Source organism: Cydia fagiglandana, chromosome 2 (genome assembly GCF_963556715.1).
Source record: "Cydia fagiglandana chromosome 2, ilCydFagi1.1, whole genome shotgun sequence".
NCBI classification, from domain to species: domain Eukaryota; kingdom Metazoa; phylum Arthropoda; class Insecta; order Lepidoptera; family Tortricidae; genus Cydia; species Cydia fagiglandana.
The window spans coordinates 6,623,882-6,649,924 of record NC_085933.1 but is presented as its reverse complement, the minus strand read 5'-3'; the positions used below and the strand labels follow the sequence as shown (position 1 = coordinate 6,649,924).

The 26,043-nt window shown below is 37.6% G+C and overlaps 1 protein-coding gene across 6 annotated transcripts in view; it reads left to right on the top strand.

Annotated features, from left to right (window-relative positions):
• The window catches only part of LOC134674822 (homeotic protein antennapedia-like), a 238,640-nt gene that overhangs the window by 196,816 nt on the left and 15,781 nt on the right, over window positions 1-26,043 (top strand). For all 6 annotated transcript variants that reach the window (XM_063532997.1, XM_063532993.1, XM_063532979.1 and 3 more), the window contains one exon: window positions 19,138-19,969. In XM_063532997.1, the coding sequence (XP_063389067.1) occupies window positions 19,324-19,969 (646 nt within the window). In that variant the 5' untranslated portion in view covers window positions 19,138-19,323. The remainder of the gene's footprint in view (window positions 1-19,137; window positions 19,970-26,043) is intronic.

Here is a 26,043-nt window from a genome sequence, read left to right as displayed (position 1 = left end):
ATTTTTTTGATAGCTAAAGTACTTAAAAATAACGCTAAAATGATTTTAGAAGACCTTCCCGAACGTTATAATTTGTGCTATTGCCATTTACAGTTTTAAAAAAATCGTGATAGAGTTAGACCAGGAAAAGTCTGCAGAGATTTTGATAGCACACGCAGTGCCAGTGTTATTTATACGTCGCAATTTCATAGAAGTTTGACGTTTAAAATGACACCTGCACTACGTGTGCTGTCAAAATCTCTGCAGACTTTTCTTGGTAACTATAAAAGTATATGAGCTCGGGACCTCCTGCTTCGTAGTCCACTGCCGACTAGGCTAGGAGGCCGTCAAACAAACCTTAAACTAGTTTTCTTATTACCTAATAGACAAGACAATCATTGTATTTATTTCGAAGTATGTATAGGTAAGCACTATTGACATAGCACGTCTCTGGCGCGAAACAACTGTCCAAACAAAGCGTTAATCGTACTCATAGATTGTTTGTTTTGTTTATTCGCTGTTTTAAATACCTGCACTGTTCTTAATTAAGCATATTCGTAATTAGTTTTTATGCTTTATTACTATTTAAACAATTATCCTTATTAGTTTACAGTTGTTCCTGACATTGCAGGTTGAGTTAGACCAAGAAAAATTTGCAACGATTTTGATAGCATACGCAGTGCAAGTATTATTTATACGTCATAATTTCATAGAAGTTTGTCGTTTAAAATAACACTTGCACTGCGTGAGCAATCAAAATCGATGCAGACTTTTCTTGGTCTAAACTTTAGAAGCCATATTGAAAGGTTAGGCAATAGATTCGTTGCTTTTAACTTCTTTTAAGTTTTATTAGACTTTTGTTGTCTAAAGAATGTTGTATTGGTAAGTAAAAGCAGTTAAAGGGGCCTTATAAGTAAGTTAGCTGATTAATCAGTTATTTACAGATTTTATTTTTAAGAGAAAACTAGTAAATATCCTATTTAAATTACAAGAGAAGTAACAATTTCTTGGTTGTTTGTAAAGTTTCTTTGAGAACTAAATCGTTGGTAATGGTAATCTATCCATACAGTTACCGGCTGCTTGTTGTCAGCAATAACTTCTTGATTTCAAACCAGGAATTATCCAGTAAGTGTGTGATATATTGTGACCTATTTTATATCTAGAACTTACCTACATTATAGAAAATGTATCTCTACGAAACGATGCGAGATTTAAGGTGTTCGTTTCAATCACTTACTGGCAAGAAAAGTCATAAGTAGCCACCGGCTTTCTATGAATTCTTGAATTAAAAAGTGGAATTGAGAAAATAGTTAAATGATTGGTAGGAAGAAGGTAGGTATTAGTTTTACCTAATGTCATGTGCTAAGCTGCTACCTACATAGCTGTTCCTGCGCTTAGTGTTTGTGTACTACTTAAGTCTACATTCAAGACAAATTCTCATTTGAACGCTGGGATAACATTCCGTTTCCTTTCGATTCACCTCTTTCAATCACTGACTGGCAAGAAAAACTCGTTGCTAAGTAGCTACCGGCTTTCCATCGTCAGCAATAACTCCTTGAATTCAAACGTGCAATTAAGAAAAAAATATTTAAATGCTGGCAGGCAAGCAAGAGGCGTAGCTAGTGATGTGATGTGCCATGCTGCTAGGTGTTCCCGCGCTAAGTGCGCCGTGGCACGCAATGCACGCTCCGCCCATCGGCACGCTTGCTAACGCTTTTTAGCGCTATAACGCTGTTTTTAATGTTATTGGTCGCATTTCAAGAGTTATGAATAATTTATTTTGTGTCAGCTTGGATTGGAACATCGTGGAGTTGTGTCAAGTCTGATTGTTTGTGTTATCTTGATCGGTGCGGTGTGGCACATCCAATACTAAGTAAAGAAGCATTCACCAAATGAATGGCTTCAAAATGGTATTCCTAGACTTTTTTTACTTCCGTTAACATACATTTCGACGTAGATAACTGTTTTAATAATTACCTACCTAGTACCTACTATTTAATTAATTAAATTGCAATTTCCGGAAATTAAAAACACTTTAGTTCTTAAAAAAAAAAACAAATTACAGCAACTTCAAATTGTTCAGACCATGGTATTGAATATACCTACTTACCATTTTTTTATTTTACTACCTAATACTCATTAATAGGTAGGTACTAATATTCACTAGATGTCAAGCAGACCCCAGGCTCCCGTGAGCCGTGGCAAAATGCCGGGATAACGCGAGGAAGAAGAAGACTAGGCAGTCTTCTAGTATTAGTAGGTAGTACTAATACTAATTTTAAGAAACATTTTCGCACTTCTAATATCAATCGTGACTTTATCTCAAATCAGCACCACTATCACCCGTCAATTCTCTCAACAGATATGGTTCAAGTGCAAGCTAGCTGATATACGGCGGCCATTGCACGGCCTATTATGAGACCGTGACGTCACCGCCCCGCCCACCTCCCGCTTCAATCAAACGGGGAACCCTCGTCATGCCCCCACCCCACGTTCCGCTCTACTGACTCCGCATTTTTTCTCATAATAATAACGTCGAAAAAAATCGCGCAAAAAATCTCGACAGACGAACATCCCATCCCTATCGGCCGGTCCTTTTTGGATCGATCGACGGAATTCCAAATTTAAATTTTGGGCCGTTGAATTCATTAAAATGTGTTTAGGATTAAAATTCATGTAAGACGATATTTTGTAAGTACTTACTTTGTATCTACAATTTGTTTTTTAACTAGGGACAAACTACAATCTGTAGTACTTTATTGTGTTTATTACATATCTATTCTGTTTTAGTACAAATTCCACTTCAACCACCTAAACACGCCAAAGAAATATTCCAACAAGGTAGCAAGACTTTTGGTCTAATACAAATAACGTTTTCAAGAAGATTCATTCCCAATTAGAAAAAAGTTCTAGAAAACATTTGGGCATTGAATAATTCAAACTAAACGAATTGAGTACTTTCTTAATACAAATTATCAAATTACGTGTTGAAATATTTAAACAAATGAACGAAATTAACAATAATGTAAGGTCACGATGATCACAGATGTTACAAGACAATGGAAAGCAAATACCTATTCTTATTGGATAGAGTTAAATTTCATTGAATTAGTTTATTTTAATTGGAACGCAAATTCTTATAAGAACAGACATCAAATCAGCGTGAAAATCATGCATGAAAATTGTTAAAATTCAAATATTTGTATTCAAACCTTTCTTGAATATTTTTTTATTTAATATCATTAAATTGCTGTTTTCTAGAAAATGTGGTTGACATATTAATGCCATCTAGTATAAGGTAGCAGCGCGTGAGTCATTTAGAAAGCTATTTAGTTTTGCTACTCACCGACAGAGGTCAGCGGCGTGCGAGTTTTAAAAGTTTCGTAAACTACTTTTCATTTAGTTCGTCAAGCACGTCAGAGATGGTGCTGTTATCAATATACATATGGCATTGTATTTCCATTGGCGTTCGGTTTTTTAAAAAGCTTGTTGACTTTTATTATGATTATTTTATTTTCCTATAGTTTTGATGAAATGTGATAGTTAAATATTAGCAGAGGGTAATTAAGCTTTGTATGGACAGCCTACCAATATTCTAAGTATTTTTTCCATTAATTATTAGATTGATTTAGAACTTACATACATTGCAAGTTGTATTTTGTTTTACAAATTGATGAATCGGATCGCTGATTGATGGATTTATTTATTTATAGATTTTTAAAAATTTAAAATGGAATGATAATATGGTGATATAGGTACTTAGGGGTCATCCATTAATTACATCACACGTTTAGGGGGGGGAGGGGGTCAAGAAAATGTGACATGTTGTGACAAGGGGGAGAGAGCAGTAACCAAAATTTTATTTTAATAATTTTATTTACTGTTCAGTTCAAAAACAAGTTTTTGGAACGATAATCGTTTTTAATAGTTGATTTTTTTTTCATAATCAGTTTCGGGTTATAAATTTACTAATATTTTGACAAAAAATTAATAATACTTAATTCAATTTGCCGATTTCGTTGAAAAAATGTGACGTCACACCAGGGGGGAGGGGTTTGCCAAATGTGACCAAGTGTGACAAGGAGGGGGGAGGGGTAAAAAACCTTGAAATTCGTGTGACGTAATTAATGGATGACCCCTTATATTAAACATTTTGTAGTTATAACGTATTTATGCACTTATTGAAGATTTCAAATAGGTGCCATTTTTATATCCCCATTTGACCTAATGTTAGAAATGCATACCTACTTATCTAGACACGCGGCAGCGTGTCAAGCCAAGTTCAAGCAAAGGAACTGGCTAGCCAGCGCCGAGTGTAATATTACACGAACCACTTGGTGCCACTTTTGACCCTTCTATAACTCAAAACATCTTTGACGTAAACACATAAAACTACGTGTGTTTAATTATATCCATAAGGATATCTAGAAGCCCAAATTTCATGAAGCTAGCTCAAACGGTTATAAAGGTATGAAGGTCAAAAAGTCGTAAATTTTAAGACTGACTTATGACTTATAGTACCTAAACCTAACCTACTTCCAGATGACCTAGAAGGATGAAATTTGGAATCCAGCTTGGTTATTGTGTGTAACCGTAGGAAAAAATCTAAAAATAAAATAAAGTTAAAAAATAGGGGGGGTCCCCATACAAAAAAAACACTTTTTATTGGGACTGACATATAAGTACCTAAACCTAACATACTTCCAGATGACCTAGAAGGATGAAATTTGGAATCCAGCTCGGTTATTGCGTGTAACCGTAGGAAAAAATCTAAAAATAAAATAAAGTTTAAAAATAGGGGGGGTCCCCATACAAAAAAAACATTTTTTATTGGGACTGATATAAGTACCTAAACCTAACCTACTTCCAGATGACCTAGAAGGATGAAATTTGGAATCCAGCTCGGTTATTGTGTGTAAGCGTAGGAAAAAATCTAAAAATAAAAAAAAGTTAAAAAATAGGGGGGGTCCCCATACAAAAAAATATTTTTTTATTGTAGCGTTGGAACCGTTACAAGCAGATATTTGAAACTACCCCAATATATGTATTATTATATTTGCTATATTAAAATAAAGTTTAGTCAAAAAATAAGTGGTGTCCCCATACAAAAAACTTTTAATACGCTCTAAACAACCGGCCAACGGTGTGTCGTCGGCGGCGCGCGGTACCACATAATTATACAAAGAACAGAAGTAAAAACCATACAGCGGAAACACAAGAAAAAACATTAAATCTCAATACCTGCCTAGTTTTCTTTACAAAAAGTATTGATATCCCACCAAAAACATAAATGTAAAAAAGGAGAGCCAAGTTCAATACAAAAATTATGCTTGGCTGTGGGGCTCGCCGCAAAAAGAATGGAGATCTAAATGAGTGCCACTGCCAAGTTCTATGCAAAATCCAAATATGTATTTATAGGAACAAAATAACATTATAAACAAGTATTAAACTCTATTTCCTTGCTTTATTGGATACCTATAACAATTGCTGTTATTTAAAAAAATGTGAGATCTTAAAGTAGGTTAGATTTGGCTTGGCCAGGTTTTATCAGAATTACAATATATATAAAATGATTGATATAATGAAAACTGGCCAAGTCAAATCTAACCTACTTTAAGATCTCACATTTTTTTAAATAACAGCAATTGTTATAGGTATCCAATAAAGCAAGGAAATAGAGTTTAATACTTGTTTATAATGTTATTTTGTTCCTATAAATACATATTTGGATTTTGCATAGAACTTGGCAGTGGCACTCATTTAGATCTCCATTCTTTTTGCGGCGAGCCCCACAGCCAAGCATAATTTTTGTATTGAACTTGGCTCTCCTTTTTTACATTTATGTTTTTGGTGGTTCCCATTATACAGAAGTAGTCTCAAATTAAACTATGTACACTTCAATAATTCAAACTCCATTTATTATATCCAATCACGTTAAATTCTAATCAAGTTATTGACAAAACCGTGTGTTTACGCGAAAATTTAAATTCCATAATCGCGAGGCTTAACCCTTCTCAATTTGTGACAGTGTCTAAATTAATAGTGCGTGAAGGGCCTCGCAGCTATTTAGCTGTGTGACCTTAAGGGCGATTTAATAATAAGATTTATGGCTCTTAATGCCAGAATACCTGAAACTTGTTTTCTGCCTACCTATTTCTGATTCGCTGCCCACGTTCTTAAAGAAAATTGGGCTTAAATTATGGGCGTTATTGATAAACAATTAAACACGCTACAACGCTTAAATTACTTAAGTATTCATCGTTTGTCTTAATCTGTCATATTGACTTATCTATTTGTAAGAGAGAGGGATAAAATATAGATTAACTAATTGAGGCTTGTAAAGTTTTATGAATACCTACGAAGCTTAGTCGTGAAATTGAGTCAGAGGGCCTACCGCGAAACACGTTCGACGTGTTGCCTCTCTGTCGCACTTGTAAATTAGTACATAAGTGTGACAGGGAGGCAACACGTCGAACGTGGTTCACGGTAGGCCCTCAGTTCTTAACCTTAGGTAATAGATCTATTTGGGAAAATGTGTTTACCCCCAATTTACAATAATTATTCCTAGCAAACAAGGAAAATACAAATTGGTACCTATATTAAACATTTTACCTCCTTCATGGAATATTTTGATACAAGTTCAACCGAAATTTCTTCTACAAAAACCATTTTAAAAATATAGAAACGCTATCAAACCTCACCGGAAGCTGTCCGTGAGTGAGTTAATTTACGCGCTGGGCAAGCGGGCGGTATCTGTGGACTTCCGGTCTGGCGCCGGAAGTGAACGATGAAAACCGTTCATCATCGTTCGGTCGCCACGCTTCCACTGAACTAAGAACTTATTGAGCTTTTGACAATTGAAATGGTGTCTTTTCATTTTAGATTATGTGCAAGCGGTGTTTGGTTACTTACGTTACGTTTGTCTGTAGAATAAGGAGCAATCAAAAATGTTTATATAAAAAAGTATGTTTACCTGGTTTCTATTCGCTTAGTCATATTTGCGCACGGCTCTGTATGACGTTTGTTTTGCGACAAGAATATTTGGCCAGAATATTCGAAAGTAAATAGGTAGGCAATTAGGCACCGTGTAAAAATAAGCTACCTATTTATTTTTTCTAATTGGACTTCTCATGCCAATTTCATTAGGATAACGAATTATTTTCGAAGTGAATAACTATTGTGCCCAAAAATGTGTTACTTAAGTACTTGTTGTGTTATCAAACCTAGATTTTTACCCGACTTATGACATTGGCAACATTTTAACCGATTTCTAAAATGAAGAAAGTTATACATACCTACACTCTAAAAAATGAAGACCAACTAAGAGCAGTTTTCTCTTAGTTGACGTTAAGTTAATTACAACAATAACGATCTTATATAACTCAAAGAAAGCTGATTACTTAAAACAATAAGTGTATCTGTGATTGAACTAATAAAGTAGGTATGTTATTAATCCTAACAATTGTATACTTTGCATCTATTATTAACTTGTTGGCATAATTATGTAACGTAAGTTAATTCAATCCTTAACAATTTAATTAAAACAGATAAATATGTTAATAGTTATGAACATTTTAATAGTTTATTTAATTATTTTGTCTTTGTTGATTTACATAAGATTTGCTAGTTGAATCAACTAAACATATAATATTTAGAACAACGAAGATAAAACACTCAATCCCATTATGATCAAGTTATCGTATTGATTACGAAACTAATATTCCATTCTACTAAGAATTATTTGTTAAATCGATTTTCTTAATAATTAAATTAAATAATCGGTTAATCCGATCAATCAAGAGATAAGAAGGGGGATCGCCTGTACACCCGCTCTCCGCCCCGCCTGCGCCCCTCTCGTGGCGCGTGCGACCGAGCAGTCAGTCTCTGTAGCACGCAGTTGCGTTAAGCTCATTCAATTACTTATTCCTCTGGAAAAACCTGGTGTGTACAAAGTTGATTGCAGTTATGGTAGTTCGTACAGTGGGCTTACCAAACGCACTATTGCCTGCAGAATTAAAGACCACATCGCTGCGGTCAAGAACAACGACGCTCGCAAGTCAGCTATTGCTCAGTGTCACCTTGAGTCGGGTATAAGTCACTGGATCGAGCTGCATAGTCCCAAGGTCATTTCGACAGTACGCCACTATATAGTTGCTCACTCTATTTGCAAGTTATCTACGCGATCGACAGCAGTACGTTCGTCATGGATGCTTTGTGTCAGCTCCTTATCACACGAGATCTGGTGTCAGTCAGGGTTCCATACTCGGCCCTCTTTTGTTCGGGTTGATGGTCAACGATTTGGAGATGGTAGTTAAAAACGCTAAGTGTTTGCTATATGCTGACGACCTGAAGTTGATTTATGGCGTAAATAATGGTGTAGACTGTGTTTCTCTGCAGGATGACATTGACTCCGTGATGCGGTGGAGCGTGGAAAATAAACTCTTCTTTAATGTAGCCAAATGCTGTGTATGCTCATTCAGCCGAGCTGCAGAGCCTCTGATTGCGCAGTATACGCTCGGACCGGATACGATTGACAGAGTCTCCACAGTAAAAGATCTCGGGGTGGTCTTTGACTCCCGTCTTACATTTCACGATCATATACGAACGCTAGTCGATAGCTGTTTCAAAAGATTAGGCTTCGTGATACGCAACGTCAAGGACTTTCGAGATGTTGAGGCCATAAAGCTTGTCTTTAACGCATTGGTGAGAAGCAAGTTGGAAACTTCGTCAGTCGTGTGGATCCCGTATGAGTCGACTTACGCCTTACTTCTAGAGAGGATTCAAAAGGCTTTTCTTAGATTTTTGTATAAGAAAATGTATGGGTTTTACCCATTTTTATACCCGACTAAGTTTTTGCTCGGAGCACTTGGTTACAACTCTTTAGAAGTAAGGCGTAACTGCAACTTACTGGCTACTGTTTGTCGCATGCTGCGCGGGGAATCCGACTGTCCAGACCTCGTGAGTCGTGTGCTCAGACTGCACGTGCCGGATATTCCCAGGATGAATCTAAGACCGCGGGTGCGCCCACTGTTGGCGGTGCCATCGGCGCGCACTGTGTCACGCAGGAATTCCCCGCTCCCTCGTGCATTGACGCTACTCAATGCGCTCCTGACGTCAGCACCTGATTGTGATTTGTTTGCATGGAGATGGACGACTGTGTACCGTGAGTGTCTGAAGTATTGTGAGACGATGGATGACAGGCCTTCCACAGTCCGTGTATAGGTAATACTATGTTATGTGATTTGTTATTTCTGTTCTTCCTGTGTATGTTGTATCTTGTACCTACTTTGTGTTATATTTTAGTTGTAATGAAATATTTTGTAAGCGTTTCTCGGCGCATTGGTATTTTTACTGTAATGCCGTGTAAACATAATTGTGTTAAATAAATAAATAAATAAATAAATATACCAAGATTGGTAAGAGAAGCCTTAATTCACAAATACAACAATTTTAATCGTGAAAATGGGTTTTTAAACTGTCAAATGTGTGGAATCTTGTGATTTGTTTGACTAAAAAACAACCAGTGACATCCGAATCAAACTCGCGTAGTGACACTGCGAGTGTAGTGTGCTTGGATAGACCAACAAGTGTGAACGTGATTGGACCAACGAGTGTTAACCCCTCGTATGCTTAGACACGGATCCGTGCGTGTGAATTTAAATGCAAAACGTTTACTTTCAAAATGATTAAATGAATAAATAACATCTTATTATAATATTATTTTGTTTTATTCATTTACCCCCTTTTTATAAAACTTTACGGGCTTGATTTAGTTTAATTATGTTTTATCCCTTTCTTTGTTGTTATATTTTATTCACTACTTATTCGTTTAAATTTTATAAATTTAAACGAATAAGTAGTGACCACCAGCATTATTCAGCACGGCGCGTATAAAAACTAGAGATCTGAAAGAAATGTTTTAGTAAATGCGACAAAGTAAGTCATAGTACAATTGAACAAGAATGGTATTGTACTAAACAAGCTTCATAGTTGAAATGATTAAACAATTAAAATTCAAATTGAACAATATCTTAGTTCAGGCTAATAAGATGCATAAGTCGATGTAATCATGTTCTTAGTTGAACTTATTTAGGTCAAATAGTTAATACAGTAATTCTTCATGTTAACATTGATTTACATCTTAGTTGAAATGATTAAACAATTAAGATTCAAATTGACCAATATCTTAGTTCAGGCTAATACGCCATAAGTCGGTGTAATCATGTTCTTAGTTGAACTTATTTGGGTCAAATAGTTAATACAGTAATTCTTCATGTTAACATTGATTTACATCTTAGTTAAACTAACTTGTTTGTTTTCATTATCAAGCCCTTAGTTGATCTTACTAGGATCAATTAGTCAGCATAATTATTTTTCGTGTAAATATTGAACAAGATCTTAATTGGTTCAGTTACCTAGCAATAGTAATAGCAATCAGAATTACCTTGTTTGATGTGTTTAAGTTCTTGTTAGGCTCGTATGGAATCAAGATGCTTGATTAGGGCCATCAAGATATTGATAGGGCCAACCAAATTTTTTTTAGAGTGTACATAATTATACGAAAAAACATTCACTGTCGAATTATAAGGTCAGTACTTATTTTAAAACATTTTACTTGTGTTGTGTAGCTTACAAAATGCTAAAATTCTCCGATTACTAATTTTATCCGACTTCAAAATAAGTTTATTTTGAAGTCGGATAAAATTATGGTATGTGACGAATTATTATTAAGTTTATTATACATTAATACCTAGTGTATGGAATATCGATAAACTTTATCGATGTTTCTATTTATATGTACAATATGTATAATATGTAGATATATTTATATTTCTACAATACAATAAATACAAATAAAAACAAAACTCCCAACAGTGTAAATAGTTACCCAAGAGAAAGCAAACGTGCGTAGGGTTGTGCCGGCATAGCCATTCAGAAAGCGTTCCGAATTATTCAATGGAGCGGGAGCAGCCCACGATCGGAATTTTAATCGACTTTTAGATGCTCTGCCTTCCTGTTTCAACTTTCACCTTTTCCTTAAAGGGTTGGAGTATTTGTTTAAATCATATCCGTTGCCTAAATATAAATGTCTAAATTAATCCTTTTGTGCATAGGTAGGTACAGTCGCCATCAGATATATCGGAGCGGCCAAGGTGCTCACAAATATCTGAACACGCCTCTATTATCAAGGAGTTAGAGTGCGTGTTCAGATATTTTTGGGCACCTCGGTCCCAGCACTACATGCTGCTGCGTGCTGAACTTAATAATTTTACATTTGTCAATATTTTTCTATCAATATCCGATCGTTACAGACTTCTAATAAAGTCACGTTAAATCCTAAAAAACTGATCATATTTTTCTAATTATATCCCAAAAAAAAATTTAGCATTGATTACAATGCTTCCGAAAAAAATTTCAACGAAAAAAACCAATACGGTTCTAGCATTATCTTATCTGTGACGCTTAACTTGAACATCGAGCTTTTAAGCTCACCCTTACACAACAGCGGCATAGTTAACTAAGCGACGCTACCTGCATATCGACAGAGTTCTGATTAAATACCACAGATGGAGCTTCTCAAAAGTTAAGTCTTTTTATAACAGATGGCGCTATAATCAAAACATTTCGAGAAAATGTAAATAGGTAAATTTTGTGATTATTAGTGTAATTGGTCATATTTTAATTAATTCATACATTTTTAGTAGTTTAATTAATGCAATAGCTTAGCTTGTCAAATAAACGTAGAACTCAAGCAATATGTATACGCTAGCCTAACTTTCAAAGCCTCGTATGACGTTTCATCATCAGTTTTAAATATAATCTCTATCACCAAGTGACAGGGTTGTAATTTGTAAGTCACATACTGGTGCGATGCGAAGATATTCCCGATACTGTCCGCGCATCCTATTGTTCGAACGTATGCAAGCGATGTTAGAATGCTGCAATTACAAAGGTGTCGGCGTCCGTAGGGCCATAAATCAGCTCCGCACGATATAACAATTAGCTGGTATGATAGCAATGTTAATTAAACGAATATGATTCGGGCGCCGGCCTGGCGGATAAACTACCATGCAAATTTGAGAGGCCTGCTAAGGAGAAGCTATACTGCAAATCGTAATTAGATTCCAAAAAATGTTGCCACTGTAATAATTTGTTTGTAAAATAGTAAATTCCTATTTATAAATAAACACGCTTAAATAATTTATTTATTGGTAATTTTACTCCTACGATTTAAAAAAGTACTAAAAGTACTTACTTATTTTTACATAAATACAAGACGCGCTAGTAAAAAGTGGCAACATAATGTCCCACTTTTTTTGGAATCTAATTATGATTTTCAGTTTAGCTTATTGCGAGACCTACACGCGTATTCGGGAAACGAGATAATCACAAGATCTAGAAACGATATAGAGATCAACTAGATTTACATTAGATATCGACTAGATGTGACTTGGATATCTAAGTCATAACTTGTCGAAATCGTTCAAGAGGACCTCCAGAATCGCGGAAACGTCAAATTTGACATATCTATCTTGTCGAAATCGTTCAGGAGGACCTCCAGAATCGCGGAAACGTCAAATTTGACATATCTATCTTACAAATATCTTTAAATTATCCATATCGTAACTTGTTGAGGTCTAGTAGAGATCTAATACATTTTCAGAATCGAGCCGCTACTGGGTCTGACATTGTCGTAACGTCGATTGACAAAGTAAAGACCCGAAAAGGTACCTAATATGACGCGTGAGTGCTCTATTAGTCTAGAGTCTAGAAAATAACCCATAGATATTTGTGCTTTTGATGGCATAGCGTGGGATTCTTTCAAACTATTACGTAGATTATTATCTAGTTAATGTAGATGTTACTTACTTCTCAGCAATTGTGGGTAATTTGACTTGCTTACCAAGAATGGATGAAACCAATGCTCAGGTACTAAAAACTACTATTTCCCATTTTCGACGGATTTTAGTGTAACTAGTGCGTATTTGCGTAACCTATATTCTGCGACAAAACGTAGAAAAAATCAACATTCAAGCAATCCTTTCAATTAATATTACTTAATTGACACACTGCTAATCCAGGCCGCGATTAAATTAACACCTGTCAAGCTAACGTGCAGTCATTAGGGCTTATCTAGTTGTAATGCAATTAGTGTGGTCAGATACAGAGGTTCGTAATTACGCGATTAACACGTAGACGTTACTTATCCTATTAGAGATATGGCTGAGCTAGATCAAGCGTGTTTACATCAGTTTTTAATTTGTACTATAATGACTCATTCATTCATTCATTCATTCGTTATTTATTCATAAAACATAATATTTTACATGTCGAATAAGGTAGGTACATAGCAGTGGCGGCGCGTACATAAATGCCGATTCCCACCGTCCACCGGCTTGCCTGTTTTTGGACGTTTGAGCAGAGTTGTAAAGGAAATATGTAAGCCAAATTAGCCACGGCTTGCCTATGGATATATTTGACGCGCCGCCACTGGTACATAGACAATTTATACACTAGGTCTTAGGTAGGTAAGTATTTATTAATTTGTCAATAAGTTTAATAGGTCGATAATTTCATTTTTAATAAAAGCTTTTACCGCTGACTGTACTTTTCTTTCAACAGGCGGCTAAGAGTGACATTCCATTTCCAACTGCAGCTGCAATCCTGTTCATTTTACTATGGAAATTGACAATGACAGCGACGCGATTCCATAGTAAAATGAACAGTATTGCAGCTGCAGTTGGGAATGGAATGTCACTCTAATACTCAACAAGACATTTTTAACAAACCCAACACATTTAGGTGGCGTAGCGTTGTTTTATCATTATCACAGAGTTTCTATGGCCATCTATGTCCATAATCAGATCAGCTCGATGGTAGGTACCATAATATTGCATTCACCAACAAGGTGGGTTTAATTTAGCTTGCAAGATTTGACTCAACAAACAAATAACAAACAAGCTAAATAAAAGCTTGTAAAAACGTAATATTTTAGTGGCATTTTCAAATCTTTCAATTTCAGAAGAAAAACATGTTTGCATCTGAATATGAAAATAGTTATGTATTTCTGAGCATTTCGATCTTATCTAGATTTCACACCAAGAATAGGTACTTGTATTGTAGGTAGTCTTATAGTCATCTTATAGGTACTTTGTGTACAGTTGCCATCAAATTTATCAGAGCGGCCGAGGTGCTCAAAAAACCTGAACACACACACTAACACATTGACAATAGAGGCGTGTTCAGATATTTATGAGCACCTTGGCTGCTCCGATATATCTGATGGCGACTGTATAATACATACACAAAAGTACCTATGACTTAAGTAGTGAAAGCACTCGTTCGGCAATAATGTCTATATTTCTCCTACCTGTATAAGTACTTATATGTATACTCCAATCTATTAACGGCCGATGTTCACAAAAGCCATTATGTGTGCAAGATATCGGACATTACCTGACGGATATTACCTGTGTCTGACGCGCCTTTGATGGCAGGCCGGGAATGCCCGCCATTTTGATTGCTGCCCTTAATTGATCGCGCGCTTTAATTAACAGATTCCTGCTGCGTTTAGGATATTTGCATCCACGTGTAGTATCTATCGGATGAATACACAAATGTATGTTTCGTGTATATGGTCTGTAACCACATAACTAAAAGGTAGATTTATTGTACAGCTCAATGAAATAAAATTACACATAACATAACACCGGTTAAAGTAGATGCAGGCAACAACGACTCTTGAGTACCGAAAAACCCGTTAAATTAAACCTTAAAATTAGTACATACTTAGATGGTACCGCTATTGTGACAAACATCGGACGTACCTTTTATACATACCTAGTTTCGGGTTAGGCGTTTCGTAGATCCATTGAATTTAATTTTGTAAATGTACCATAAATTATTCCGAATAAAATTCTCACATGTCAAAAATTACCGTAAGTGATTTCAAAACATACATCACATTTTCAGTCCACATGCCTAAAAATAAAAACATTACAGTTGAATTAACACTTCGGGCGTTGACAGTTTTTTCGTCATCAAAAAGTCGGCAACGACCCCACCGGGGTCCGGGGCTGAGTGAAATGCCGTGTTGCTGTAATTACCCGCCCAACTTCTAAATTTAATCAGGCAAGTTCAGTAATTTTGAGGTTCATAATTTTTCATGAGGCGAGGATTGAGTGGATGCGTGTTTTTGAAGAGAGATAAGTTTTAGTACCCTGTTGTAAATATTTCACAATTAGTTAGACGTGTTTTTGTAAATAACTTACCAAAGGAACCAATTGATAGACCATAAATACCTTATGCTTTTTACATTATTTATTTTTACTAAAGTATTTTCACGTTCCTGCGCTTTCGTTTCCTAAGAATAGTTTTTCAAAGTTCGTTAAAGATTATTCAGTGAAAATCTATGAAAAACAACAGGACGATGCGTGACCGCACATAATGCATGCAATTTTAATTTTAGTTTACATGACCCATCGCAAATTTGCATACAAGGAAACATGATGATTGATGAACAGACACTTTCGGTAGTTTTCGACATTGCAAACAGTCAATGCATAATTGTTTTGAATTAACATTAGGCAGGTAGTACTTACTGTTTACTTATTGACTTGGCTTATTCTTGCAATGAGTATGAATACTATGGATGACGAAAAATGATTTGCAACGATTTCTGGAACTGCTTGTAAGTATGTTGAATCGGTGCTTCAAATAATATGTATGTAATTGCATAAAATTCCTAAGGATAATTTTCTAAAAATAAATGTAATATTACAATTCTAGGGTAAAATAGTCAGCTGTCTCATCGTTCACGTGTATTTCAGACATCTATTAACTTCGCGGTAAAATTAGAAACGTTCAAATAAAACCTCAGGACAGTAATTAATAAATTAGTCGAAACTGAGTCGGGAGATAATCGGAGGAGATCAGAAGAGACGAAAGGAGATTAATAGGAGTGCCTGGCGTAATGGATGTTCCCACACTACTGCCCTTTGAGGGCCGGGGCCGCGGATACAGATGCGTTTTTACTAAATTGTAATATGTGGCGTTCCACGGGATAAGGTACTTTCGGGCGGCTGGCGTCTACACGCTATTATTCACGACCCTCCAATACGAATACACTGCTACGCGTTGTAAGCGCCAACCACCATAAGGTAACTTTTCCCGTGGGACGTCACATATAAGTGTGTAATACCTGTAATTATAACACTAAATATTTACATACTTACCGATGTTTCAATGTTCTATAAAAGTTGGTTGTAAATCGCTAACTTGGCGTCTGTTCTGTGATAGCGTGAGTAGACTAAGCTATGGTATAAAAAATTGGTACTTTTGTAAAAGTTATGTGGTAGTCTGATCATGATCTGTATTATCTGTAATCAATAGACAAGTACAGAAAAGTAAGAAAACTAAAACTAAATTTAGGTAACGAAATCAGCAGCAAAATCTAATAAAAATAAACTAGGCAATAATCATTTAACAGTTTTCTTAAACTTTTTATATCAAACTACTATTCTGATCGTAAATAAAAGGAAGAGTTTCCGTGCTCTTTCACCGGCAACTCGTTCCAGAACCGATACACAAATAAATCAGAACCACTTTGTGCTCCCACAATAGCTCTTTAATTGACAAATAGTGGAAATGATAAATACAGGCGCTGGGAATTTCCCGAAATACCCCCTTTGATCATCCCGTGATTAACAGCCCCGGCCCGACTTACGCGAAATCATATTAATATTCTTTTTAATTTGGCCGCGAGTCTATTACACGGCCTTATTTTAGTTGATTTATCGGCCAGTCTCTAAACACGATGTAAGACGACTTATCGAATATTTTAACAATTTTTATGTCGCTCGGACTATTTCAAATGATATAATAACGCTCCGATTCCTCAATGAAGCTGATGGAATAGATTTTTAAATATAAAAATGAAATCGAGCGCATAAATTTGGGTTTAGTGTCACGTATAAAATATATTATGTACTTAAACATTTCATTCAGCTGATACATAAAACGGTACAATTTATTTCCCGATGTTACTTTTTATTTAACGTCGTATTTCATCGGTCCATAATCTAGTTGACACACAGTTCTGTGTAAAACACGAATGCACAGTTATTTCTGAAAAAGATAATTAGATCTCTCGTGGAAACCATAACAGTTGGGCCTCAAAGATCATGAGAACAAGTGTCCGAGAACCGACCTCTAATAAATCAAATGCGGTCGTCCGTTATCAAATTATCACAATCACGTGAGACTGTTAATTTCACGTGCGCTCGCGCCGCTAAAGACATGTTCCTTGAACCGCCACGAGATGCTATCGGCGTCGTAATAATTGCGGGCTAGAACATTAGTCCGTGTTCTAAAGATTAAAAACTGTAACCGAGATTGTGCCCCGAAATATTTAACGGCGAAGCTCAAATTTAAGTGCTTAGACCCCTAACGGGTTTTTGTGTCTGGGTAAAAAACTCTAAACATGAGTCAACCCCGATTATGAACGTCTGAATTAAATTTAACTAATCTAAAAATTTAATTATTCATGATGCGAATAAACACTGAACTAAACAGTTTTTGAATTGAAACATGAGTGAGTAAATTTATGATTATTTTTACTTCGTGTTAATAGCGATTTAGTGAGGGCGGTTGTTTTTGCAATTTTACAAAGCGTAATTACGCCAATATGTTTTTCTTGCACTGTTTCAATACAAATTAAAAAGACAACGAGGCATTTCAAATAAACAAAAAGCCATAAATCAGCCGCTCGTCTGTACCTACGCAGTAGGTATTCGCAGATTGGTGTGTCCAATCTACTTGGTGGAATGCAAATGGAAATTGAAAATTAAAAAAATCGTGAGGGTTGTCCCGCGTGGAGGGTGGTAAAATCGTAAATTTAAATTGTTCATCCCTCAACATGCAAATTTACGAAATATCTAGCCATGGTTTTGGTTGGTAGCTGGGGAGTTGTGGCTTATGAATAAATCTGTAGACTTTTAGGCAGTACCCATGGTTTTAATCATTGTTATGTTAAATTCATCATCAACGTTTCCGTAGGTAACTACTTCAAAGTGTTTGGAAAAGAGCAATCAATCTGTGTACCTACGTAAACCTTAGGAATTAATATACTTGCCAACGTCTTGCACGATTCAAGTTTAATGTGAAGGGATAAATAATATCACACAAAGCATTTTGTTAGATTTTTCTATGTCACTGTTATGAAATATATAAACAGTAGCATGTTTTCTGTAGGAGCATTGTCTCAGAGTTGCCGCCATCATTAACGGACGCTAATGAAGCTTGAACTTTGGGTTTTAAATAACTTACGCCGGCCCAAGGGGCGGCACCACTCCAGCAATGTGTTGTACGGATTTTTTACTTTTGACATAAGTTTAACAATCCGTATCCAGAACACTTTGATGTGACTTTGCCGTGTTGTCCCAAAACTCCCTCAGTAGATGACATCGCTCCAAACATAACATTGTATTTCCGCGTAAAGTAAACTGACGGTACATTTGCATGCTTATACTTTTTGTACTAGCTACTTTGTAAATTCTGGTAGCTGTCACATAAACCACGTACACAATAAATTTTGTACTTAAAAACCTGTTGGACCAGATCCCACGATAAAGCCGAGGTAATGGCGACTCTAGCCTCGCTACAGAAATTAACGTCCGGGTAAAGTTATGTCGTCGGGCCATACGCGGCTGTCACTCATGCTCCATCAACTGCTGGGAAATGTCGAGGCTATGACGGCGGGTCAGCCACATGTACGCGACGTGACACTATGTCATATCCCTGTCTCATTTTCGGAGATGGTGTTCCATCAGTCAGACAAAGACGGACTTCGAACTTGACTCGCGTTTCTAAGAATGCGCCGCTTAGTTATCTGCGGTAAACGGGGGCCCGTATCAGACAGGTTGTCGCTAATAGGCGTTTTACTCGGAACATATGAGGTTTTATGTCTTCGTGTGTGTCCCAGCTTTAGGACACGTGTCAGTCTGTGTCTGCCGTCAGGCGGCGGAGTGTTGACTCTGGCACATCTAGCCGCGAGCTCGCCAAAGCAAACAATCGATCGAGAATCGCCTCTCGATACCTGACCATTGGAAAAATACTTTAATAATAGATCGACTAAGTGCGTTAACCTTTCCTTTCCAGATTCGCCGAGGATCCGATGAGGAGACACCGTCCGCCGCGTGAGCCGCAAGTGAGATCGATCGTGCCCGTGTAGTGAATGGAATCCGAAGTGTTTTTGTGGTGATCGAACGGTGTAGTGTCGGCCCGGGAGGCCGAAAATCTGCAACGGAAGATACGGACGTGAGCCGCGCGGGCTGCGGGCCCGCGATGAGCGCCAACAGCTGCGATAACATGGCATACTTCTCCAACGCATACATGCCGGACATGCGGAACGGTGGTCATGAGCACCAGCAGGCGCACGCGCACTACGGCGCGGTGCCGCAGCAGGGGCACGAGATGGACGGCTGCGACCAGCAGCTCCGGCCAGCGCAACACCACTACCCGGCGCAACCGGCGCCGGGGATGCCCTACCCTAGATTTCCACCTTACGACCGGTTGGGTTACTACCCGCAAATGGAGCAGAACGGCTACCGGCCGGACAGTCCGTCTCAGATGGGCCATATGGGTCCTAAGGATGGGTACGGTCCGAACGGTCACCAAGCGACGCCGGCGTACACGTCCTGCAAGCTGCAAGCGGCGGCGGCCGTACCAGCGGGCGTGCCGGGCAGCCCGCCGCTCGAGCAGGCGCAGCAGATGCCCCACCACATGCACTCGCAGCAGCACATGGTGCAGCACGGGGTGCCGCACCAGCAGCACCTCATGTACCCCGTGGACGACATGCAGCACCAGACGCAGATGCCGCCCATGCACCAGCAGCCGATGCATGCGCAGCAGCCTCCCCCCCAGCAGCCCCCGCCTAACACCAACGCATCGCTGCCTAGTCCACTCTACCCCTGGATGAGAAGTCAATTTGGTAAGTTCACCACCAATTTTTTATACTGTTAAGCAAGATTTTGTCTATATAAATGAGTGGTTTGGTAGACGTAACAGCCAAGCAGGCAGCCAAGCCAACCAGCAGTCCAATTCTAGGTTTAGTTATTAGATCTGTTTCCAATATGATACAGATGTGATACTGATTCTGTCAGTGTCAAATCAAAAGTAAAGTTTTTGGTTGACGAAATGTTACTTTTGACACTGACAGATCTGTATAATATTGGAAACAGATCTAATAACTAAAACTAGAATTGGCATTTAAGTTGGTATCCAAACATAATTGATACCACAACATGCGTACAACTAGTAACCACGAATTGCTACGCCGCTCGTAGCACACCTTACTAAACAGTTGTAGCAAAAGATACCTGCCTATAATTTGGCTGTCAGATTGTAGAGAGCAAAGGTGTAATTTCGAAAATTACTGCATCGTTTTCCGTTAACATTTCGTAACTGCGGCACAAACGACAGATAACCGATAGGATTTCGTAATCACGATTCAGAGCTCAATTTTGGAACTAATAAAATTAGATAAGTACTTATCGTATTCTCAGAACAGCAATGGCAGGTGGCAGCAAAAAGTTTAAAAGTAAAAGCGGATTCCGGTGGCGTTTAATACAATTAGTTTTTGCAAGTTTGCACAATGTAGCGTCAGCAAAAACGTTTCGCAAGTCGGTAGACAAATTTCGCCCTCGCATTGATGTGAAACAATAAGTGCCAGAAACAATGCCACGGTTCCGGGATTATGTTTTATGGGTCGAAGTGGTATTCAAAAGGAATTTCACTTTTCATGAAATTTACAACTCTCGAGTACAAAGGCTCACCTTCTGTTTAGCCACCGATCGGGAACAATGAGCCGTGGTACGCCGTCTCCTACTGTTTTTGAATTTGTCTGAGAACTGATTTATGGTGGCTCGCCTGATTTAGGGATTCTATTGTAATTGGCGAGGTCATTCAAATAGCACTGGAGTTCGGAGTTGCGAATTTTGGAGCGTAGTTGCGCCGCGGTAATTCGAAGTGCCAGGAACTATCTTGCAGTGCTAAAAGCGTTTTAGTTTCTCCTTAATTTCGATTTATGTACTTGTAAAGTTTTCTGAGTGAAATTATTATTAAAGAATATAATAATAACTTTTTGTAAATTTTGACAAAATTTTTAGTGTAAAGTGCAAAGCAAAGTGAGTTTTAATCAGGTATAATAATGTTTTAAAAATCTTATTTGAATCGTCACTCACCTGGCGACTGTGCTACATTGTTTCAATGTTTTGAGCACGGTAGGTGATTAATTTCAAATGACAATTAGCTGTTGGACGTATTATAGATATTTAATTAATGTTGACGCATTTTAATTATACTTTGATACTGTTGCTACCCCTACTTCAGGGCAATCTACGCCAACTACGAAGTTCTGTCTGGACCCGTGTCACTGAATACGTATCTACCCTGTATAGTTAATCTATCGGTCGATACCTTCCAAACATATTTATATATATGTACAACATATTAAGATGTGTTGTAATGTTCTGAATCTATTATAATAACATTATCGAAAGTGATTAATGTAAATTATAGTCTATATACCTTTACATCATTCGTCATATAAGTACGTACGTAGTAAGTATTTATTATATGTATTAGTATTTTTCAAATTTCTTGGGTACGCGGACAGATGTCATCTCAATACAATTTATAACCTTAAAACGCAAAATCTCGCAAAATTGTATTGAGATGACATCTACTGTCACCGTACATATCCAAGCTGTTTGAAAAATATGTACTACTATAGTCAGAGCGATCAAAGTGTTTCATCACGAACATCATACATACAAATGCTCTATATTAAAAAAAAATATATATTTCAGTTTTTTTTTTTAACAATCCATATTTGTGTTAGTCTACTTATATCTAAGCTTAAAAAACTACATGTTAGTAAATATGTGTGAATACATAATTAAATTAGAATTCTATGCCCTACCCGTCACAATACTGACCCAATATTTTAATATTATACACGGTGGCTAAAAGATAACTGCATTCCCGTTGCCAGGGAGGTTTTGGGAATATTGGGATTATACTGAGCAACTTTTACTATGGGACCAACTCCGAAATCGCGAAAAAAAATTACCCTTCCATAGAAAATGGACCAGCCTAAATGTATGAAATAGCCAATTTTTTTTGCGATTTCAGGGTTTTTCCCATAGTAAAAGTTGCTCAGTATAATCCCAAAACCTCCTTGTCAACGGGAATGCAGTCATTTTTTAGCCAACCTGTAAATAATAGATATCTGAACATAATTGTATGTACTACCTATGTTGTCTTCACACTACGTTGAGCCAGTGTTTTAATTATTATTAAAATTAAATTGAAAGTTCGTTTCTAATGATGAGGCAGTGATATATTATGATTGTGTGAGCTTGATGCATGGCTACGAGAATAGCTCCAAGCATCTGGTCCTCGGAAGATGTTCATTCGTAACTACTTAGTTGCAAACGTAACTACACTATTAAGTGGTTGTAATAGTGTATGTACGAGTACTTAGTATGTAGTTATAAAACCATTTATTTAGATACAATATATATACAGTGGTACAACTAAATGAAATTAATAACTAGCTTAAATCTAAAATAGGTCCCTGAGGCATTGTACCAAGAATGCTGGCGGCATTTCCCCGCTGTATCGCAATACTGATACGTTGTGCGAGGTAGCCGCCAGCTCTTCGGTCACCAGTTACGTCAACCAGACGCTTCGCGATTTCTGCGAACAACTTAAATGCGCGCTGGGACCCCATGGACCTAGAGTTTCAACTCCAAATGGTATAGTATGTAGTTTGTATGTATACTTTTTGACATGCCCTGCAGTCCAAACGGATTCATGGACTCAATTGGATGTTGGGCTAAGTGACATAGCTAGGCCAATGTTTTGTAGGGGGTCCATTTGTTTGACATAATTATTGAAAGTCATAATGTAATGATTGTCAGATCATCAATAGCCAGTCAAAGTTCTGAAACCGTTAACTTTTCAGCATTTTCGTAGGGTTGTTTTTTAGATAGGTTAATAGGTTAGGTTTGTTTTAGCAATCTTGAAAAGTTACGCGTTTCTGAGAAAAACCAAATTATGACTAACGAAAATGTGGACAAACAATACATTATGATTTAAAACTTTATAGGAAACAATAGATAGATTCGCATAGGTCGGTCTACTGGGGATCTTTTAGCGTATGTCACGCACTACTGCGGCGAGGCCATCGAGAGGAACGGTGAAGCGCTTGCTGTTTCACTGGACATCTCGAAGGCCTTTGACAGGGTTTGGCACGCAAGTCTCCTTAGCAAGCTTCCTGCTTACGGCATCCCTGCTGATTTTTGTAGCTGGCTATCTGATTTCTTGAGTGAACGGTCGATCAGAGTAGTTATTGATGGCTGCTCTTCGGACCTCATGGCCATTGACGCCGGTGTTCCTCAGGGGTCTGTTCTCTCCGCAACCCTTTTCCTGCTCCACATTAACGACATGCTGCAACCCAGCATTGTAGGTTATGCAGATGACAGTACGGTTGTTGAGAGATATTTGGCTAGTGCAGGGGACAGCAGGGAGGATATACGTTCACAGAGAGAGGCCATGGTTGAGCGAATGAACTTGACCCTTAGTCTCGTTTCCCAGTGGGGTGATGACAATCTGGTCACGTTCAATGCCTCCAAAACGCAGGCGTGTCTATTTTCCGCTAAACGGAGTCCATTCGACCTGACTCCTTCTTTCCGGGGTGCATCTGTACCTATTGCCGACAGCCTGGAACTCCTCGGCATGGAGCTGAGTTCAGTCCTCGGCTTCGGCAGCTTCATTGAGTCTAAAGCACAAACTGCGGCCAGAAAGCTGGGCGTCCTAAATAAGGTGAAGCGATACTTCACACCTGGACAGCTTCTAACACTTTACAAAGCTCAAGTCCGGTCGTGTATGGAGTATTGCAGCCACCTGTGGGATGGCTCAGCTAAATACCAACTCGCTGCTTTGGACTCAGTGGAGCGCAGAGCCAGGAGGATGATTGGCGACAAGAAGCTAACGGCTAAGCTTCAGACTTTGGCCCATCGGCGGAAAGTCGCCAGCCTGTCGGTATTCTACAGGTTGCACTTCGGGGAGTGTGCCCAAGAGCTACACGAGCTCATTCCACCGTCCCCATTCTACCATCGGACTTTTAGACGCACGGCCGGTTTCCATCCTTACTTGGTAGATATTCCGCCAATTCGCACTAAGCGCTTTGCTTCTACTTTCCTTATGCGCACTGCCAAGGAATGGAATTCCTTGCCGGCGTCTATATTTCCGTGCTCTTATAACCCGGCAACCTTCAAATCAAGAGTGAACAGGCACCTTCTGGGCGAGCTCGCACCATCGTAGGCCACGTCTACGCCTCGGCTAGTCTGTGGCCATGAGTAAACCCATGCATAATAAAAAAAAAAAAAAAGAGACCCGTGTTGTAATTTTTAGAAATTCATTCAAATTTTGTTTTATTTTGAGTTGTATTTAAAATAATTACAATTTACCTATCTGTGAAATACCTATAAATATGGTGTAGTTGTAGGTAAATACAGAGTTTGTCAGACCTTTTATAATGGGGGAAACGGTCGGACAATATTACAGAGTTATTTACTTACATATTAATACTACCTACATAGAGACGAGTGGAGAAAGAGGGGGGAGGCCTTTGCCCAGCAGTGGGACACAGTGGGCTCTGAATAATAATAATAACTACCTACATACATTTAATTTGATAAAACTTTTTGTTTTTATATTTCGTTTTTATTTAAAAAACGGTTAACATATACTTACTATATTTTTACCACTTCAAATAGCATAGAGTTGTACCAAGAAAAGTCTGCAGAGATTTTGGCAGCACACGCAGTGCCAGTGTTATTTATACGTCATAATTTCATACAAGTTTGACGTTTAAAATAACACCTGCAATGCGTGTGCTCTCAAAATCTCTGCAAACTTTTCTTGGTCTAGGTAACTCTAACATTACAGTCATTATAAGGTAAATAATTATTTTATATAAGCACAAGTAATACATTATCTTAACACAAACATGTTTAATAAAATTTAATTTAAGTACCATTTACCTGATATAATAATTATAAAACAGTTATCCAAATCAATAAACTCTCCAAATCTCCTAACCAGCAAATAACCAGATAGTTAACGCATGAAAGATGGGCTCCACTTAAAAGTTAGAACCCAGTAGCGCTTGCACTTACCATATCTCGTTAGCCCATGTTATCTACTTGAAACCATTCGCCTATTTATCTTCGAAAATCGGTTGCCATCTTTAAAAACCCGGCCAATGGCAATGCTCTTAAAAATAGATTCGCTGTCTCGGCTGAAGCGGATGAGTAATTTATCATTCCCGTGGTGTATCCTATGGCCATTAATAATGTGATTCCATGTTTTGGGCATGTTATACGATTCTTGGATGCATTTTTACATCATTTAGAATGTTAGATAAAAATATATTGTCGATCGTAGATTTTATTCGAGTAAATTGAATAGCTAATTACTTTTGGTCGAGTTATTGAGTAATCATGTACTTAAAAGCATTTATTTCTAGGTACTCGTATTCACCTATTAGAAATACTTGTTTAATCCTTATTCATTTAATTTACTAATGCTTGTTTTACCTACTAAATGTTATAAATGCGAAAGTAACTCTATCTAGGAATCTGTCTGTTATCTCTTTTATTCAATCAATCTTTTAATCCTAGACACTTATTGACACTTAGATTGTATTTGGTATGGAGATAGTTTGAGACCCGGGAAAGCATAGGATAGTTTATATCAATCGTCATAATTCCAAGCAGACGAAGTTGCGGACAGAATCAAGTATGTATAAGATATCTGGTCTAATTATCCAATGAAAATTATAAAGATACTCCAATTTATAATATTCCGTTTCTCCTTTCTGAACAAACCAATGACGTATACCCTGCCCAACGGTACAGAAAGATAGACTCACCTAGTCCGAGGTAGGCCGCGATAAGTCCCGCGAATCGAGGTGGAAATGGAAATATAATGGGC